This window comes from Ranitomeya imitator, chromosome 1 (genome assembly GCF_032444005.1).
Source record: "Ranitomeya imitator isolate aRanImi1 chromosome 1, aRanImi1.pri, whole genome shotgun sequence".
Classification (NCBI taxonomy): Eukaryota; Metazoa; Chordata; class Amphibia; order Anura; family Dendrobatidae; genus Ranitomeya; species Ranitomeya imitator.
In genome coordinates this window covers 370,343,121-370,363,023 of record NC_091282.1, presented here as the reverse complement: position 1 = coordinate 370,363,023, position 19,903 = coordinate 370,343,121, and the positions used below count along the sequence as shown (strand labels likewise).

General features: G+C 48.4%; 1 protein-coding gene and 1 gene segment (V, D, J or C); one reads left to right on the top strand and one right to left on the bottom strand.

Moving 5' to 3' along the window:
• LOC138672974 (immunoglobulin gamma-1 heavy chain-like) overlaps positions 1–19,903 on the bottom strand; it is a 606,081-nt gene that overhangs the window by 536,740 nt on the left and 49,438 nt on the right.
• On the top strand, positions 2,758–19,152 carry LOC138672960 (zinc finger MYM-type protein 1-like). Of its 2 annotated transcripts, none has more exons than XM_069761439.1 (2): positions 2,758–2,895; positions 14,046–19,152. In XM_069761439.1, the coding sequence occupies exons 1-2, from the start codon at positions 2,878–2,880 to the stop codon at positions 16,398–16,400; spliced, it is 2,373 nt and encodes a 790-aa protein (XP_069617540.1). In that variant the 5' UTR covers positions 2,758–2,877; the 3' UTR covers positions 16,401–19,152. The 2 variants fall into 2 exon arrangements, with proteins under 2 accessions (XP_069617540.1, XP_069617549.1); XM_069761448.1 differs by lacking the exon at positions 2,758–2,895 and adding an exon at positions 8,812–8,830.

Genomic DNA, 19,903 nt, shown 5'->3' with positions numbered 1-19,903 from the left:
TATATAATGTATACAGTGCGGACCCCCGTGTGTGCAGGACTATGTGTATATAATGTATACAGTGCGGACCCCCGTGTGTGCAGGACTATGTGTATATTATGTATACAGTGCGGACCCCTCTGTGTGTAGGACTATGTGTATATAATGTATACAGTGCGGACCCCCGTGTGTGCAGGACTATGTGTATATAATGTATACAGTGCGGACCCCTCTGTGTGTAGGACTATGTGTATATTATGTATACAGTGCGGACCCCCGTGTGTGTGCAGGACTATGTGTATATAATGTATACAGTGCGGACCCCCGTGTGTGTAGGACTATGTGTATATAATGTATACAGTGCGGACCCCCGTGTGTGCAGGACTATGTGTATATAATGTATACAGTGCGGACCCCCGTGTGTGCAGGACTATGTGTATATTATGTATACAGTGCGGACCCCTCTGTGTGTAGGACTATGTGTATATTATGTATACAGTGCGGACCCCTCTGTGTGTAGGACTATGTGTATATTATGTCTACAGTGCGGACCCCTCTGTGTGCAGGACTATGTGTATATTATGTATACAGTGCGGACTCCTCTGTGTGCAGGACTATGTGTATATTATGTATACAGTGCGGACTCCTCTGTGTGTAGGACTATGTGTATGTAATGTATACAGTGCGGACCCCTCTGTGTGCAGGACTATGTGTATATTATGTCTACAGTGCGGACCCCTCTGTGTGTAGGACTATGTGTATATTATGTATACAGTGCGGACTCCTCTGTGTGTAGGACTATGTGTATATTATGTATACAGTGCGGACCCCTCTGTGTGCAGGACTATGTGTATATTATGTATACAGTGCGGACCCCTCTGTGTGCAGGACTATGTGTATATTATGTATACAGTGCGGACCCCTCTGTGTGCAGGACTATGTGTATATTATGTATACAGTGCGGACCCCCGTGTGTGCAGGACTATGTGTATATTATGTATACAGTGCGGACCCCTCTGTGTGCAGGACTATGTGTATATTATGTATACAGTGCGGACCCCTCTGTGTGTAGGACTATGTGTATATTATGTATACAGTGCGGACCCCTCTGTGTGTAGGACTATGTGTATATTATGTATACAGTGCGGACCCCTCTGTGTGTAGGACTATGTGTATATTATGTATACAGTGCGGACCCCTCTGTGTGTAGGACTATGTGTATATTATGTATACAGTGCGGACCCCTCTGTGTGTAGGACTATGTGTATATAATGTATACAGTGCGGACCCCCGTGTGTGCAGGACTATGTGTATATAATGTATACAGTGCGGACCCCCGTGTGTGTAGGACTATGTGTATATTATGTATACAGTGCGGACCCCTCTGTGTGTAGGACTATGTGTATATAATGTATACAGTGCGGACCCCCGTGTGTGCAGGACTATGTGTATATAATGTATACAGTGCGGACCCCCGTGTGTGTAGGACTATGTGTATATTATGTATACAGTGCGGACCCCTCTGTGTGTAGGACTATGTGTATATTATGTATACAGTGCGGACCCCCGTGTGTGCAGGACTGTGTATATTATGTATACAGTGCGGACCCCTCTGTGTGTAGGACTATGTGTATATTATGTATACAGTGCGGACCCCTCTGTGTGTAGGACTATGTGTATATAATGTATACAGTGTGGACCCCCGTGTGTGCAGGACTATGTGTATATAATGTATACAGTGCGGACCCCCGTGTGTGCAGGACTATGTGTATATAATGTATACAGTGCGGACCCCTCTGTGTGTAGGACTATGTGTATATTATGTATACAGTGCGGACCCCCGTGTGTGTGCAGGACTATGTGTATATAATGTATACAGTGCGGACCCCCGTGTGTGTAGGACTATGTGTATATAATGTATACAGTGCGGACCCCCGTGTGTGCAGGACTATGTGTATATAATGTATACAGTGCGGACCCCCGTGTGTGCAGGACTATGTGTATATTATGTATACAGTGCGGACCCCTCTGTGTGTAGGACTATGTGTATATAATGTATACAGTGCGGACCCCCGTGTGTGCAGGACTATGTGTATATAATGTATACAGTGCGGACCCCTCTGTGTGTAGGACTATGTGTATATTATGTATACAGTGCGGACCCCCGTGTGTGTGCAGGACTATGTGTATATAATGTATACAGTGCGGACCCCCGTGTGTGTAGGACTATGTGTATATAATGTATACAGTGCGGACCCCCGTGTGTGCAGGACTATGTGTATATAATGTATACAGTGCGGACCCCCGTGTGTGCAGGACTATGTGTATATTATGTATACAGTGCGGACCCCCGTGTGTGTAGGACTATGTGTATATAATGTATACAGTGCGGACCCCCGTGTGTGCAGGACTATGTGTATATTATGTATACAGTGCGGACCCCTCTGTGTGTAGGACTATGTGTATATTATGTATACAGTGCGGACCCCTCTGTGTGTAGGACTATGTGTATATTATGTATACAGTGCGGACCCCCGTGTGCGTACATACAGTAGTTGTGGCGAAGACTACACCATATACTACACGTACACGGCACAGAACTGCAGTGCACCTCCTCCTGAGCCAGACTCCGCCCACACACGTGACTAACCAAATTCCTGTGACATCATTAAAGGTCCTTTAGAATCTACCATTTTCATCATTACCAGGAAGAACAACATAAATCTTTTCTAGCAGTACAGCTGCCTACGTCTGTCTCCGCCCACACACGTGATTAATCACATGGTCGTGACATCATCAAAGGTCCTTTAGGGCAGTGAGTTGGTTTTGTAGCTTCCGTCGGAACAGCAGGGCTGGTGCAGTTTTTGCTCAGCTGGTGAAGTGAGACGCGGTGGCACCATGGAGGCCGGGGGTTCTGTAAGTTCTGGTCTCTGTATAGTGTGTGCTCATGGAGGGCGGTGGTCTCTGTCCTGGCTCCTCTCCTGCCCTCACCTGTAGATATGGTACTGGGGCCATGGAGGCCGGGGGTTCTGTAAGTTCTGGTCTCTGTACAGTGTGTGCTCATGGTGGGCGGTGGTCTCTGTCCTGGCTCCTCTCCTGCCCTCACCTGTACATATGGTACTGGGGCCATGGAGGCCGGGGGTTCTGTAAGTTCTGGTCTCTGTACAGTGTGTGCACATGGTGGGTGGTGGTCTCTGTCCTGGCTCCTCGCCTGCTGCTGCCCTCACCTGTAGATATGGTACTGGGGCCATGGAGGCCGGGGGTTCTGTAAGTTCTGGTCTCTGTACAGTGTGTGCTCATGGTGGGCGGTGGTCTCTGTCCTGGCTCCTCTCCTGCTGTTCTCACCTGTAGATATGGTACTGGGGCCATGGAGGCCGGGGGTTCTGTAAGTTCTGGTCTCTGTATAGTGTGTGCACATGGTGGGCGGTGGTCTCTGTCCTGGCTCCTCTCCTGCTGCTGCCCTCACCTGTGGATATGGTACTGGCACCATGGAGGCCAGGGGTTCTGTAAGTTCTGGTCTCTGTATAGTGTGTGCACATGGTGGGCGGTGGTCTCTGTCCTGGCTCCTCTCCTGCTGCTGCCCTCACCTGTGGATATGGTACTGGCACCATGGAGGCCTGGGGTTCTGTAAGTTCTGGTCTCTGTACAGTGTGTGCACATGGTGGGCGGTGGTCTCTGTCCTGGCTCCTCTCCTGCTGCTGCCGTCACCTGTAGATATGGTACTGGGGCCATGGAGGCCGGGGGTTCTGTAAGTTCTGGTCTCTGTACAGTGTGTGCTCATGGTGGGCGGTGGTCTCTGCCCTGGCTCCTCTCCTGCTGTTCTCACCTGTAGATATGGTACTGGCACCATGGAGGCCGGGGGTTCTGTAAGTTCTGGTCTCTGTACAGTGTGTGCACATGGTGGGCGGTGGTCTCTGTCCTGGTTCCTCGCCTGCTGCTGCCGCCCTCACCTGTAGATATGGTACTGGGGCCATGGAGGCCGGGGGTTCTGTAAGTTATGGTGTCTGTACAGTGTGTGCACATGGTGGGCGGTGGTCTCTGGCTCCTCTCCTACTGCTGCCCTCACCTGTAGATATGGTACTGGGGCCATGGAGGCCGGGGGTTCTGTAAGTTCTGGTCTCTGTACAGTGTGTGCACATGGTGGGCGGTGGTCTCTGCCCTGGCTGCTCTCCTGCTGTTCTCACCTGTAGATATGGTACTGGCACCATGGAGCCCGGGGGTTCTGTAAGTTCTGGTCTCTGTACAGTGTGTGCTCATGGTGGGCGGTGGTCTCTGTCCTGGCTCCTCTCCTGCCCTCACCTGTAGATATGGTACTGGGGCCATGGAGGCCGGGGGTTCTGTAAGTTCTGGTCTCTGTACAGTGTGTGCACATGGTGGGCGGTGGTCTCTGTCCTGGCTCCTCTCCTGCTGTTCTCACCTGTAGATATGGTACTGGGGCCATGGAGGCCGGGGGTTCTGTAAGTTCTGGTCTCTGTACAGTGTGTGCACATGGTGGGCGGTGGTCTCTGTCCTGGCTCCTCTCCTGCCCTCACCTGTAGATATGGTACTGGCACCATGGAGGCCGGGGGTTCTGTAAGTTCTGGTCTCTGTACAGTGTGTGCACATGGTGGGCGGTGGTCTCTGTCCTGGCTCCTCTCCTGCTGTTCTCACCTGTAGATATGGTACTGGGGCCATGGAGGCCGGGGGTTCTGTAAGTTCTGGTCTCTGTACAGTGTGTGCACATGGTGGGCGGTGGTCTCTGCCCTGGCTGCTCTCCTGCTGTTCTCACCTGTAGATATGGTACTGGGGCCATGGAGGCCAGGGGTTCTGTAAGTTCTGGTCTCTGTACAGTTTGTGCTCATGGTGGGCGGTGGTCTCTGTCCTGGCTCCTCTCCTGCTGCTGCCCTCACCTGTAGATATGGTACTGGGGCCATGGAGGCCGGGGGTTCTGTAAGTTCTGGTCTCTGTACATTGTCTGCACATGGTGGGCGGTGGTCTCTGCCCTGGCTCCTCTCCTGCTGTTCTCACCTGTAGATATGGTACTGGGGCCATGGAGGCCGGGGGTTCTGTAAGTTCTGGTCTCTGTACAGTGTGTGCTCATGGTGGGCGGTGGTCTCTGTCCTGGCTCCTCTCCTGCTGCTGCCCTCACCTGTAGATATGGTACTGGGGCCATGGAGGCCGGGGGTTCTGTAAGTTATGGTGTCTGTACAGTGTGTGCACATGGTGGGCGGTGGTCTCTGTCCTGGCTCCTCGCCTGCTGCTGCCCTCACCTGTAGATAATAATAATAATAATAATAATAATTTTTATATAGCGCCAACATATTCCGCAGCGCTTTACAAATTATAGAGGGGACTTGTACAGACAATAGACATTACAGCATAACAGAAATACAGTTCAAAACAGATACCAGGAGGAATGAGGGCCCTGCTCGCAAGCTTACAAACTATGAGGAAAAAGATATGGTACTGGGGCCATGGAGGCCGGGGGTTCTGTAAGTTCTGGTCTCTGTACATTGTGTGCTCATGGTGGGCGGTGGTCTCTGTCCTGGCTCCTCTCCTGCCCTCACCTGTACATATGGTACTGGGGCCATGGAGGCCGGGGGTTCTGTAAGTTCTGGTCTCTGTACAGTGTGTGCACATGGTGGGTGGTGGTCTCTGTCCTGGCTCCTCGCCTGCTGCTGCCCTCACCTGTAGATATGGTACTGGGGCCATGGAGGCCGGGGGTTCTGTAAGTTATGGTGTCTGTACAGTGTGTGCACATGGTGGGCGGTGGTCTCTGGCTCCTCTCCTACTGCTGCCCTCACCTGTAGATATGGTACTGGGGCCATGGAGGCCGGGGGTTCTGTAAGTTCTGGTCTCTGTACAGTGTGTGCTCATGGTGGGCGGTGGTCTCTGTCCTGGCTCCTCTCCTGCTGTTCTCACCTGTAGATATGGTACTGGGGCCATGGAGGCCGGGGGTTCTGTAAGTTCTGGTCTCTGTATAGTGTGTGCACATGGTGGGCGGTGGTCTCTGTCCTGGCTCCTCTCCTGCTGCTGCCCTCACCTGTGGATATGGTACTGGCACCATGGAGGCCAGGGGTTCTGTAAGTTCTGGTCTCTGTATAGTGTGTGCACATGGTGGGCGGTGGTCTCTGTCCTGGCTCCTCTCCTGCTGCTGCCCTCACCTGTGGATATGGTACTGGCACCATGGAGGCCTGGGGTTCTGTAAGTTCTGGTCTCTGTACAGTGTGTGCACATGGTGGGCGGTGGTCTCTGTCCTGGCTCCTCTCCTGCTGCTGCCGTCACCTGTAGATATGGTACTGGGGCCATGGAGGCCGGGGGTTCTGTAAGTTCTGGTCTCTGTACAGTGTGTGCTCATGGTGGGCGGTGGTCTCTGCCCTGGCTCCTCTCCTGCTGTTCTCACCTGTAGATATGGTACTGGCACCATGGAGGCCGGGGGTTCTGTAAGTTCTGGTCTCTGTACAGTGTGTGCTCATGGTGGGCGGTGGTTTCTGTCCTGGCTCCTCTCCTGCTGCTGCCCTCACCTGTAGATATGGTACTGGGGCCATGGAGGCCGGGGGTTCTGTAAGTTATGGTGTCTGTACAGTGTGTGCACATGGTGGGCGGTGGTCTCTGGCTCCTCTCCTACTGCTGCCCTCACCTGTAGATATGGTACTGGGGCCATGGAGGCCGGGGGTTCTGTAAGTTCTGGTCTCTGTACAGTGTGTGCACATGGTGGGCGGTGGTCTCTGTCCTGGTTCCTCGCCTGCTGCTGCCGCCCTCACCTGTAGATATGGTACTGGGGCCATGGAGGCCGGGGGTTCTGTAAGTTATGGTGTCTGTACAGTGTGTGCACATGGTGGGCGGTGGTCTCTGGCTCCTCTCCTACTGCTGCCCTCACCTGTAGATATGGTACTGGGGCCATGGAGGCCGGGGGTTCTGTAAGTTCTGGTCTCTGTACAGTGTGTGCACATGGTGGGCGGTGGTCTCTGCCCTGGCTGCTCTCCTGCTGTTCTCACCTGTAGATATGGTACTGGCACCATGGAGCCCGGGGGTTCTGTAAGTTCTGGTCTCTGTACAGTGTGTGCTCATGGTGGGCGGTGGTCTCTGTCCTGGCTCCTCTCCTGCCCTCACCTGTAGATATGGTACTGGGGCCATGGAGGCCGGGGGTTCTGTAAGTTCTGGTCTCTGTACAGTGTGTGCACATGGTGGGCGGTGGTCTCTGTCCTGGCTCCTCTCCTGCTGTTCTCACCTGTAGATATGGTACTGGGGCCATGGAGGCCGGGGGTTCTGTAAGTTCTGGTCTCTGTACAGTGTGTGCACATGGTGGGCGGTGGTCTCTGTCCTGGCTCCTCTCCTGCCCTCACCTGTAGATATGGTACTGGCACCATGGAGGCCGGGGGTTCTGTAAGTTCTGGTCTCTGTACAGTGTGTGCACATGGTGGGCGGTGGTCTCTGCCCTGGCTGCTCTCCTGCTGTTCTCACCTGTAGATATGGTACTGGGGCCATGGAGGCCAGGGGTTCTGTAAGTTCTGGTCTCTGTACAGTTTGTGCTCATGGTGGGCGGTGGTCTCTGTCCTGGCTCCTCTCCTGCTGCTGCCCTCACCTGTAGATATGGTACTGGGGCCATGGAGGCCGGGGGTTCTGTAAGTTCTGGTCTCTGTACATTGTCTGCACATGGTGGGCGGTGGTCTCTGCCCTGGCTCCTCTCCTGCTGTTCTCACCTGTAGATATGGTACTGGGGCCATGGAGGCCGGGGGTTCTGTAAGTTCTGGTCTCTGTACAGTGTGTGCTCATGGTGGGCGGTGGTCTCTGTCCTGGCTCCTCTCCTGCTGCTGCCCTCACCTGTAGATATGGTACTGGGGCCATGGAGGCCGGGGGTTCTGTAAGTTATGGTGTCTGTACAGTGTGTGCACATGGTGGGCGGTGGTCTCTGTCCTGGCTCCTCGCCTGCTGCTGCCCTCACCTGTAGATAATAATAATAATAATAATAATAATTTTTATATAGCGCCAACATATTCCGCAGCGCTTTACAAATTATAGAGGGGACTTGTACAGACAATAGACATTACAGCATAACAGAAATACAGTTCAAAACAGATACCAGGAGGAATGAGGGCCCTGCTCGCAAGCTTACAAACTATGAGGAAAAAGATATGGTACTGGGGCCATGGAGGCCGGGGGTTCTGTAAGTTCTGGTCTCTGTACATTGTGTGCTCATGGTGGGCGGTGGTCTCTGTCCTGGCTCCTCTCCTGCCCTCACCTGTAGATATGGTACTGGGGCCATGGAGGCCGGGGGTTCTGTAAGTTCTGGTCTCTGTACAGTGTGTGCACATGGTGGGCGGTGGTCTCTGTCCTGGCTCCTCTCCTGCTGCTGCCCTCACCTGTAGATATGGTACTTGGTCCATGGAGGCCGGGAGTTCTGTAAGTTCTGGTCTCTGTACAGTGTGTGCACATGGTGGGCGGTGGTCTCTGTCCTGGCTCCTCTCCTGCTGCTGCCCTCACCTGTGGATATGGTACTGGCACCATGGAGGCCGTAGGTTCTGTAAGTTCTGGTCTCTGTACAGTGTGTGCACATGGTGGGTGGTGGTCTCTGTCCTGGCTCCTCTCCTGCCCTCACCTGTAGATATGGTACTGGGGCCATGGAGGCCGGGGGTTCTGTAAGTTCTGGTCTCTGTACAGTGTGTGCACATGGTGAGCGGTGGTCTCTGTCCCGGCTCCTCTCCTGCTGCCCTCACCTGTAGATATGGTACTGGGGCCATGGAGGCCAGGGGTTCTGTAAGTTCTGGTCTCTGTACAGTGTGTGCACATGGTGGGTGGTGGTCTCTGTCCTGGCTCCTCTCCTGCCCTCACCTGTAGATATGGTACTGGCACCATGGAGGCCGGGGGTTCTGTAAGTTCTGGTCTCTGTACAGTGTGTGCACATGGTGGGCGGTGGTCTCTGCCCTGGCTGCTCTCCTGCTGTTCTCACCTGTAGATATGGTACTGGGGCCATGGAGGCCGGGGGTTCTGTAAGTTCTGGTCTCTGTACATTGTGTGCACATGGTGGGCGGTGGTCTCTGCCCTGGCTCCTCTCCTGCTGTTCTCACCTGTAGATATGGTACTGGGGCCATGTAGGCCAGGGGTTCTGTAAGTTCTGGTCTCTGTACAGTTTGTGCTCATGGTGGGCGGTGGTCTCTGTCCTGGCTCCTCTCCTGCTGCTGCCCTCACCTGTAGATATGGTACTGGGGCCATGGAGGCCGGGGGTTCTGTAAGTTCTGGTGTCTGTACAGTGTGTGCACATGGTGGGCGGTGGTCTCTGCCCTGGCTCCTCTCCTGCTGCTGCCCTCACCTGTAGATATGGTACTGGGGCCATGGAGGCCAGGGGTTCTGTAAGTTCTGGTCTCTGTACAGTGTGTGCTCATGGTGGGCGGTGGTCTGTGTCCTGGCTCCTCTCCTGCTGCCCTCACCTGTAGATTTGGTACTGGGGCCATGGAGGCCAGGGGGTTCTGTAAGTTGTGGTCTCTGTACAGTGTGGTCTCTGTCCTGGCTCCTCTCCTGCCCTCACCTGTAGATATGGTACTGGGGCCATGAAGGCCGGGGGTTCTGTAAGTTCTGGTCTCTGTACAGTGTGTGCACATGGTGGGCGGTGGTCTCTGTCCTGGCTCCTCTCCTGCTGCTGCCCTCACCTGTAGATATGGTACTGGGGCCATGGAGGCCGGGGGTTCTGTAAGTTCTGGTCTCTGTACAGTGTGTGCACATGGTGGGCTCATGGTGGGCGGTGGTCTCTGTCCTGGCTCCTCTCGTGCCCTGATCTGTGGATATGGTACTGGGGCCATGGAAGCCGGGAGTTCTGTAAGTTATGGTCTCTGTACAGTGTGTTCTAATGGTGGGTGGTGGTCTCTGTTCTGGCTCCTCGCCTGCTGCCCAGAGCTTATATCCCATGTGGACCGGTCCCTATAGCTGTTGTCACTGCTCCCTGTTGTAATCTGATGATGTTTATGGTTTCCTTTTTGTATTAACCCTTTGTCTACATTTGTGATTCATGGTAGAGGTCCTCAGGACATGTATGGAGCTAGTTCCGATAGCGGCAATGTTACGCGTTAGATGACCCTGCTGTATGTTATTTAGGGGGTGTCCCTATAGTTGGGTTGGCTAGCAAATTTTAGCCTGGGGGTAAGCACACAGCAGTGGCCCATGAGTAGCAGCCCATCCTTAAAGGAGTTGTCGGATCTTAAGCTACACGTCTACAGTCACGATCTGTGAATCCTCATATTGTGCATGCTGCGAGGATTCTCTGGTGCTGGCGTCGGGAACGGGTGGTCTTGTGACTGCAAGCATGCGATAAAATATATATATACACACACACCCACACCGTATAATGACAGGCACACATGCTCAGCCCCACTGTATAATGACAATCACACACACATGCACCGCCCCACTGTATAATGACAGACGCAACCCCACTGTATAATGAAAGGCAGACACCCAGCCCCACTGTATAATGACAGACAGGCTCACAGCCCCACTGTATTATTATTATTATTATTATTTATTTATATAGCACCATTAATTCCATGGTGCTGTACATGAGAAAGGGGTTATATACAGAGTTATAGATATCGTTTACAATAAACAAATTTACATTGACAGACTGGTACAGAGGGGAGAGGACCCTGTCCTTGCGGACTTACATTCTGTGGGATAGTGGGGAAGAGGCAGAAGGTAGGGGTGAGGCAGCGGCTCTCGCGGTGGCGAGGCGGCGGCTCTGGCGATGGTGAGGCGGCAGAATGGTTATTGTAGGCTTTCTTGAAGAGATGGGTTTTCAGGTTCCGTATGAAGGAGCCGAGGGTGGTCGATAGTCGGACGTGTTGAGGCGTGGAATTCCAGAGGATGGGGGATATTCAGGAGAAATCTTGGAGGCGGTTGTGTGAGGAATGAATAAGTGTGGAGAAGAGTAGGAGGTCTTGGAAGGATCGAAGATTACGTGCGGGAAGATATTGGTAGATTAGTTCAGAGATACGGGGAGGGGATAGGTTGTGCATTGCTTTGTAGATCAATGTTAGTAGTTTGAACTGGATTAGTTGGTGAATTGGGAGCCAGTGGAGGGATTTGCAGAGGGGAGAAGCAGGGGAGTAGCGAGGAGAAAGGTGGATTAGCCGGGCAGCAGAGTTGAGGACAGACTGGAGAGATGCAAGAGAGTTAGCGGGGAGGCCACAGAGGAGGGTGTTGCAATAGTCGAGGCGGGAGATGATGAGGGCATGCACAAGAGTTTTGGTAGATTGTCGGCTGAGGAAGGAACGGATTCTGGCAATATTTTTGAGTTGGAGGCGACAGGAGGTGGCAAGAGTTTGGACATGCGGTTTGAAGGACAGGGCAGAGTCGAGAGTTACCCCGAGGCAGCGGATTTCAGGTGCGGGAGAGAGCATGATGCCGTTTACCATAATAGATAGGTCAGGTAGGGGGGATACGTGAGATGGGGGAAAGATAATGAGTTCGGTTTTGTCTACATTGAGTTTTAGGAAGTGAGAGTTGAAGAAGGAGGATATGGCTGACAGACACTTCGGGATTCTGGACAGCAGAGAGGTGACATCTGAGCCAGAGGGGTAGATCTGAGTGTCGTCCGCATACAGGTGGTACTGGAAGACGTGGGACTTTGAGTTGTCCTAGGCCAAGAGTATAGATGGGAAAAAAGTAAGAGGCCCTAGGACAGAGCCTTGAGGGACTCCAACAGAGAGAGGGCGGGATGAGGAGGTGGTGTGGGAGTGGGAAACGCTAAATGTGCGGTCGGAAAGGTATGAGGCAATCCAGGACAGGGCAAGGTATTTGATGCCAAGGGAAGAAAGAATCTGTAGCAGTAGGCAGTGATCGACTGTGTCGAAAGCAGAGGACAGGTCAAGAAGGAGGAGGATAGAGAACTGTCTGTTAGCTTTGGCTGTAAGTCATTAGTAATTTATGTCAGGGCAGTTTCGGTGGAGTGGTGGGGGTGGAAGCCAGATTGGAGGTTGTCAAGGAGAGAGTTAGATGAGAGGTGGGAGGAAATTTGAGCATGGACATGCTGCTCAGAGTTTTGAAGAAAACAGGAGCAGTGATATGGGGCGGTAGCTGGATATAGCAGTTGGGTCAAGGTTAGTTTTTTTGAGGATGGGTGTGATGGTGGCATGTTTGAAGGCCGAGGAGAAGGTGCCAGAAGATAGCGATAGGTTGAAGAGATGGCTGATGTGAGGGTGGGGTTATAGAAAGCGGTGGCGCTGTCCGTGTCGTGGAGTGAAGATATGGAGGACAGGGGTAAGAGAGAGTCTGAGAGTCTGTGAATGTCTAGATGTGCGAGGGTTCTGCGAGGATGTGGTAATGGCTGGACATGGGGGGGCAGGTGAGGAGGACAAGGATGAGAAGGTGAGTAGATGGTGGTCAGGGGGAATCGAGAGGTTGTGAGATTAGATAAGGAACAGAGGCGGGTGAAGATGAGGTCTAGTGTATGTCCGTCTGTGTGGGTGGCTGTGGAGGACCACTGGATGAGTCCAAAGGATGAAGTAAGGGCCAGTAGCTTGGAGGTGGCTGGCTGGTGTCAGTAGGGATATTAAAGTCACCCATGACGATGGTGGGGACGTCAGCAGAGAGAAAGTGAAGAAGCCAGGTGGAGAATTGGTCGATGAAGGCAGTGGCTGAGCCCGGTGGTCGGTATATGTCAGCCATTTGGAGATTGGAGGGAGAGTAGATACGGACAGATTGAACCTCGAAAGAAGGGAGGGTGGGGGTTGGATAGGGTTGAAGGAACAGTTTTTAGAAAGAAGGACACCCACTCCTCCACCTTGTCTGTTGCCAGAGTGAGGAGTGTGGGTAAATTGGAGGCCACCGTAGCTCAGTGCTGCAGGCGAGGCCGTGTCAGGGGGGGGTCAGCCAGGTCTCAGTGAGGGCCAGCAAGGAAAGGTTTCGGGAAGTAAAGAGATCGTGGATCACATGGAGCTTGTTGCATATAGAGCGGGCATATATAATGACAGACAGGCTCACAGCCCCACTGTATAATTAATGACAAACGCACATCCCACTGTATAGTGAGACTCAAACAGCCCCACTGTATAAACACACACTGCCCATTCTTAAGTTGTTGGATCTTAAGCTACATGTCTACAGTCACTGTCTGTGACTCCTCATATCGTGCACACTGTGCGCTGTGAGGATTCTCTGTTGCCGGCATCGGGGACAGGTGGTCTTGTGAATGCAAGCATTCAATATATATGTTCCCAGCCACATTCCGACTAGACTGTTTCTGGCCTTGCTTAATAAAGTTGCATTAGGCTATGCAAGTCTAGTCGGCATATGACCGCATGTATGCAAATCACAAACTTGCAGTCACACACCCTGCCGAATAACCACAGCACTGCCAGCAATGTGAAGATTCACAAGTCTGCAGTCACATAGAATGACACTGAGTGAATGCACCAATGACACACACACACGCACGCACGCCCAGTCCCACTGTATACTGACAGTTACACATGCACAGCCCCACTGTATACTGACAGTCACACATGCACAGCCCCAACGTATAATGACAGGCACACATGCACAGCCCCACCATATAATGACAGGCACACACGCACAACCCCACTGTATAATCACACACTTCTATTTTGAAAGTATTCTTGCTTTGCAGCATTTTTTCCACACTACCTCATCTCTGATTGCTGCTATTACATGCAAATGCTGGCTGTATTAAACCCAGCATTTTTTGCATATGTATACTTGTGCACCTGGAGTGTGAAGTACATGTATGTCACATGTCGGGAAGGTGTTAATTGAGTAGTTAAGTCCCATGATATTATTTACCTGCTTTTGGGATAGGTCAAGATCTTCAGTATTAGATCAATGGGGGCCTATAAGGCTGTCAAGTTTGGGGTAGGACTGCTAAACCTGGATGTGTAAAACTGCTCTTGGCCAGACTATGTCAATGTCACCGTCGATAATATATCTGGGAGCTTTGCTGGTATATCACTCAGTGGTTAGTTGAAGTTGAGGCAGTCTTGCACCTTCATTCTAAGTATATGGAACATTTTGCTAAACATTAAAGGTTTTTGTAACATCCTAAAATAGCGTAGCAAAAATAACTTTTTGTTTGTTTTTAGGATTCTGTTTACCCTGCATTTAAACGTCCAAACGATGATGAGTTAATAGCAGTGGAGGAAAAAAGATTTTGCCCAGTGAATATTGAGATAATTAAGAAAGAAATTAAAGACGAGGATGAAGCTGACAGCTGCGAAGAGGCTTGGTTAAAAGGCTTTGGTCTCTACAGTGATGATGTTACGCAGTCAAGCAGTCATTCCCATGAAGCTGATATCAGCTTGAATGCCTTTGCCGAAGAAGTATTGGATTCTAGCACAAGTTACCATTGTCCGATAGATGAAAACACGACCAAATTTTTTGATGTTGATAAGCCATTTCAGCCATCTGCAGAACTTGTCCCCCCACAGTGTTTTGGAACCAGGAAACTAAGATTCCAGAGTGCTTGGTACACCGATTTTCCATGGCTTCACTATAACCCCCAGCTGAAAGGCGTTCTTTGTTTTACTTGTGGAAAAGCTGAGAGCATGGGCCTTTTGGGTTCCACCAGGAGAAGGGATTCAGTATTTACAGCAGTAGGATTTTCGAATTGGAAAAAGGCTCGGGAAAAGTTTGGTTCTCATCAAAAGTCTAAAAGCCATGAGTTTGCCACTTGGAAATTAATGCATGCCTTACAGAATCAGAAGAGAGAAGCTGCTTTGGAACAGCAACGAAAAGTTAGACAGGCTATTCCAACCCTATGCTTGAATAAACTGATTAGTTCCATACGGTTTTTGATTCATAGAGGTCACACGTTTCAGACTCACGAATCAATTGAAGAGAGTTTGTTTGAACTTCTAAAGTTTTTAGGTCAAGACAATGATGTGTTTAAATACTGGCTCATGACTAATCAAAATTTCACTAGTCACGAAATCCAACATGAAATAATTGGCTTAATGAGCAATGAAATCACATCTTTAATCACAAGAGAAGTTAATCAAGGTTCAATGTACTACTCCATAATATTAGACAGCATTCAAAATTCAGAGTCGCATCAACTGAGCCTCTTTTTGCGATACTTGGATTCAGACATGCACCCTCAAGAGGAATTTATCGGATTTCTTGATCCGATGGAGGACACTGGTACTTCTGCTGCAAATCTCATCTTAGATATTCTTGATCGACATTCTTTGCCCATTGATCTTCTAAGAGGAATTTCATTTGAGGGATCATCTGTCACGTCTTCTAGCTACATGGAGTCTCAGACTTTGCTGAAACAGAAGCAACCTTTAGCCAGGTTTGTCCATTGTGGAGCTCCTTGCGGCAATTTTTTAGCAAGAAATGCTAGCCATACAAGCCCGATATTGCAACAGGCCGTATATTCTGTAAACAACCTCTGCAAATTATTTAGCAAAACGTCAAAGTTAAAATTTTTATTTGCTGAGGTAACCTCAAATGTTCCGTCCCATACAAGGATTTTACGTTCTTCCAACTGGTATGTGAACTTAGCCCTGATAAATACTGTAATTCAGCACTATGGTTTGATCATAGATGGTCTAAGAGAAATGCAAGCACATGCAGGTGTTTCCGGTGTAAAAGCTCACGCTTTGTTACTAGAGTTCATCGACGGCAATACAATTGTGAGCTTGCTGATTGTGAGGGCAGTACTGGAGTCGTTAAATATTCTGAACATTAATTTTGATGACCAGAACAGGCTAATGTTGAACACTTTGAAAAAAATAAAGATGGTGAAAGAAATTTTGACAAGGGTACGCCAAGAAGCTCCTGTGGTGGATTTCCTAAGACAAGCAGAAGATTTTGTCACAAAACTTAACCTGTCACCTTTATCCATTCCACAGCCAACACTGTGCTCTCAAAATACAGAAGCAGCGCAATCACAAATTGCAGTTACTAAAGAGGATTACTTTAAAACGGAGTATTTCAGAATGATCGATGCAATAGTTTCTCAGCTGGACAACCAATTTTTCCAACAAGGCTTTATGGAATACTGCATTCTTGAAGATGTTTTGCTTTGTGCAGGCAAAGGGGAATCTGACAATGTTATTGAGCAAAAACTTGGAGTCCTTTCTAAATATCCAGAATTCAATGTTCGTATGTTAAAGGTCCAGTTAGAAATGTTTGCTCACAAAAACAGCTACAGTTCTCTATCCGAAGCTGTAGGCCTTTACAAGTCAGTTAGTCCTGAAGTTAAGGAATTTTTCAATGAGCTGGGCAAATTTCTCAAACTTTTACTTATTATTCCAGTGAGCACAATGGAAAATGACCAGATCTGTGGCCCTTTCCAAAGACTGAAAACTTTATTGAAGTTTACAACCACAGAGACCCGCTCAAATGATGTGGCCATATGCTATGTTAATGAGACACGGTTAGACAGTCTATGTTTAGAAACTATTGCACATAACTTTGTTCACGGCTCTTAAATGCTAAAACAGCTATTTGGTAGTCTGGAAATTACATTTATTAGACTGCAATATTTGCGATAAAGATCCTATATGCATAATATTAAAATCTATTGTTACAAAGCCATACAAAACAAATGATACCTGTAACCTTTTAGACCCCCACAAACAAAAGGGAAGATATCCCATTGGTAGTTTCCCAGGATAGCAATTTTTTTTTTTTTTTTTTCATATGTATAGAGGGTACGTTAACATAAACTGGTAATCTATGTTTTACAAGTCATGGAGTTTCTGCTAGTTGGACCTCAGCAATTAAAAAGTTATGGTATCCTGTAGGTTTTTTTTTTATAATATTGCTCCTTATAGTAGGAAAACTTTAAGGGAATTGAAATGGTTAATGAGATGGCATATGAATAAAAATCTGCCTTCATCTTCAATTATTTTTTTGTAACTATTGTAAATATGTTGCCTTTTAAAATGCAAAGGGATATTATTCTAAAAAAATAGCAAAGTTGCCTTCTTTAGGACTAACTTTTTGGGTTGTATTTTATTCACTGACTTTTGTGCCATTTTTAAGTTAGATCATAGTTCATGGTCTAAGTAGACAAAGCCTGTCATGTTGAACATGCTGATTTACTAGCATGCAGCATGTTATAAAGCAGAATTCTGACCGAGGAAAGCTATAATTGTGCAAAAAGCATGAAATGCCGATGTCTTGGGCACGGCACTAGAATTACTTAATGGGTTGTCCACTTTTTAGATAATTACCTGTCTCAAGGATTGGTCGGATTTCAACCTATATCACCCCGGCCCTGCCAATTGGCTTTTTACACCACTGTCATCTGAAGACAGTATGTGAACCTGGAACAGCACGGCTCAATACACTTTATAGTCACTGTTCTCAGTTGCTTCAATAGAGAGCCCAATAGAACCTGAGCCATTACAGTGTATGGAGTGGTGCTGTTTCATGTCTGCACACAGTGTACATCCATCTCTCACTGGAACTGTTGCTCGGTGGGGGTGCAGGTTGTCAGTCACCAATATCTTGAGTAATCGACAACCCCTTTAAGTGCACTTGAGTTTTCTGAATTTATAGTAAAATATTGATATTAATGTTTCTGAGAATTGTAGTTTTGAATGTGCTGACAACATGGGTCCTAAAAAAGCTAGACAAGTGCAGTAGCAAAATAGATATATATATTTTTTTTATTTTTCCCCATCCTTTTTGTATTTGCTTGAAGGGATTGTCCGGTCTAAATCGACAAGTCTGCATTCACTCTGTGAGAGCGTATGCACTGCGCGCTGTGAGGATTCTCTGGTGTCAGTGCCAGGAACGGCAGTCTTATGATTAAGTATGTAATATACATACTCCAGGCCAGAGTCCTACTAAAATGCTTCCAGTACGCTCAAACCAAGTGTATTGCGCGATGCTGTAAACAGTCTAGTCGGATTCTGGCAGGGAGTATGCATATCACATACTTGAGGTCACAGGACTGTCATTCCTCGCACTGACACCAGAGAATCCTCACAGCATGTAGTGCGTGCGCTGTGACAATTCACAAGTCTGCCATCATGTACAGTGACAGCAGACTTGGCATTTTACAGTAGACTGTAGTGTGTTTTTGTTTTCTTATTTTATCCTAAGTTTTATCTAGATAAGTTGTTTGTAGAAGAAAATGTTCTCTTCATTCATGCTGCTGTAACTTTGAAAGGCCTAGTTAGAATCCATGTTAAACTACAGGACTTGTTATCCTGATCAGCCAATGCTGTCAAGAGGAACTTCTGTCCTAAGATCAGGAAAAGGGATTGTTTGCCTCGGGGAGCATTCAACTAAAGTACTGCACATAGTGATTGAAAGTAAGGACTCTGATACTCAGATAAGGTTTCATTTCCTGCTGGAGATATGTTCTGACCCGTTTCTTTTCAGATAGAAGGGTTTTTCCTTTACCTTTTATGTGGTAATTTAAATATATAATTGGCTGGGTACAGAAAGTAACTTGAAAGTCTGTGTTTCACGGCACATCATCACTAGAGTTGAGCAAATTTCTTCGGGTCCCTGCTTATTCTGTAAGCTATAGTGCTTGCCGAATAAGCTGCAGAGGGAACCCGGATACATGGAGCGTGCCGGCTGTTCGGTTCCGCAGCTGCATGTGTCGCGGCTGTGTCACAGCACATGCATGGAGAGCCCAACAAACAGGCTCTCCATGCATGTGCTGTGACAGTGACACATGCAGCTGCGGCGCTGATCAGCCGGCACGCTCCATGTATCCGTTTCCCTCTGCAACTTATTCGGCAAGCACTATCTATCTTCAAAAGTTGGCCATGTATGCGTAATCAATCTCCTTAAACTGGGTGATACAGAAATATGTCACATTTCCTTTCTATCGGTGCTTCTTCTATCGGTGCTTCTATTTCATTCTTCTCCACAGTGATTGTTTAGCTGACTGATAACTTTTGTGCCTATGCCTTTGTATTAACAATGCTTGTTGATGTCAAACTACAGAGCACAAATATACAGCTTAGTAATGTTTCTGTGTTTTCTAAGTATATGCCACTGCTGGAATTAAGATTATTGTATATTTTGTGTAACATTACAGCTCATATTTGTGACATTTTTCATATTAACTTGATTAAATATTGTTAATTATAATTCATCATGCTCTATATCACATGTAAAATGATTTCTTATGAACTTGCTTCTTTTCTTGGCTCAGTGCAGAGGTAATGCTATGATTTAACAAATAAGTGTTGAATAAAATATTTCCTTAACATAGGTATGAGTATTATTGGGAAGTTATTAAAGATTTGTCCAATTTGGAAGATGCACTTAATCACCTATAAGGAATTTGGAGTAGATGGATGAGGATGCACGCTTCATGATCCTCATGTTTTTGCCAGAATAGGGAAAAGCTAGGCAGATTTGGTAATTTTTGTCTTATATTTACAGTCTAAACTTAAATTTGACACATTTTCATACTGTCAAGTATGTTATAAAGACTTATGTTGGATGACAGATATGGTGCCCAACCTAGCACCCTGCGACTTCTTTTTATTCCCTAGAATGAAGAAAAACTTAAAGGGAAAGTGATTTCAGGTCAGGCACAGCCATTACACAGTACATAGCAGGGGCACATTTATAGGGTTATCTCAGCACATGAACGTTGTTTTTTTGTTGTTTCTGTTTTGTTTTTTTGTTTTTTCCCCCTCACCCATGACATCACACCTGAGAGTAGGATCTGCCCCTATTACTGGACAGGAAGCCTGGAGCACAAAATAAAAAGGCAACTCCCACTTCCTCGTTCAGTTTGGTTTCCTGTCCTTTGAATGTAAGAGCCTTGAACACACGACGAGGAGGTTACATTCCAGCTTGCCGCACATACACGTAGAGATGCAATCACGACAAGCACTGTATCCTCAGCCATAACTCTGGCTGTGGCCAAAAGCGATCATGGGTCTGCAGTTCGCAGGGGCGGCAAGGGTTGCAAAGCGTGGTCCTTTTTTGAGACCACAGAAGATAACACGAG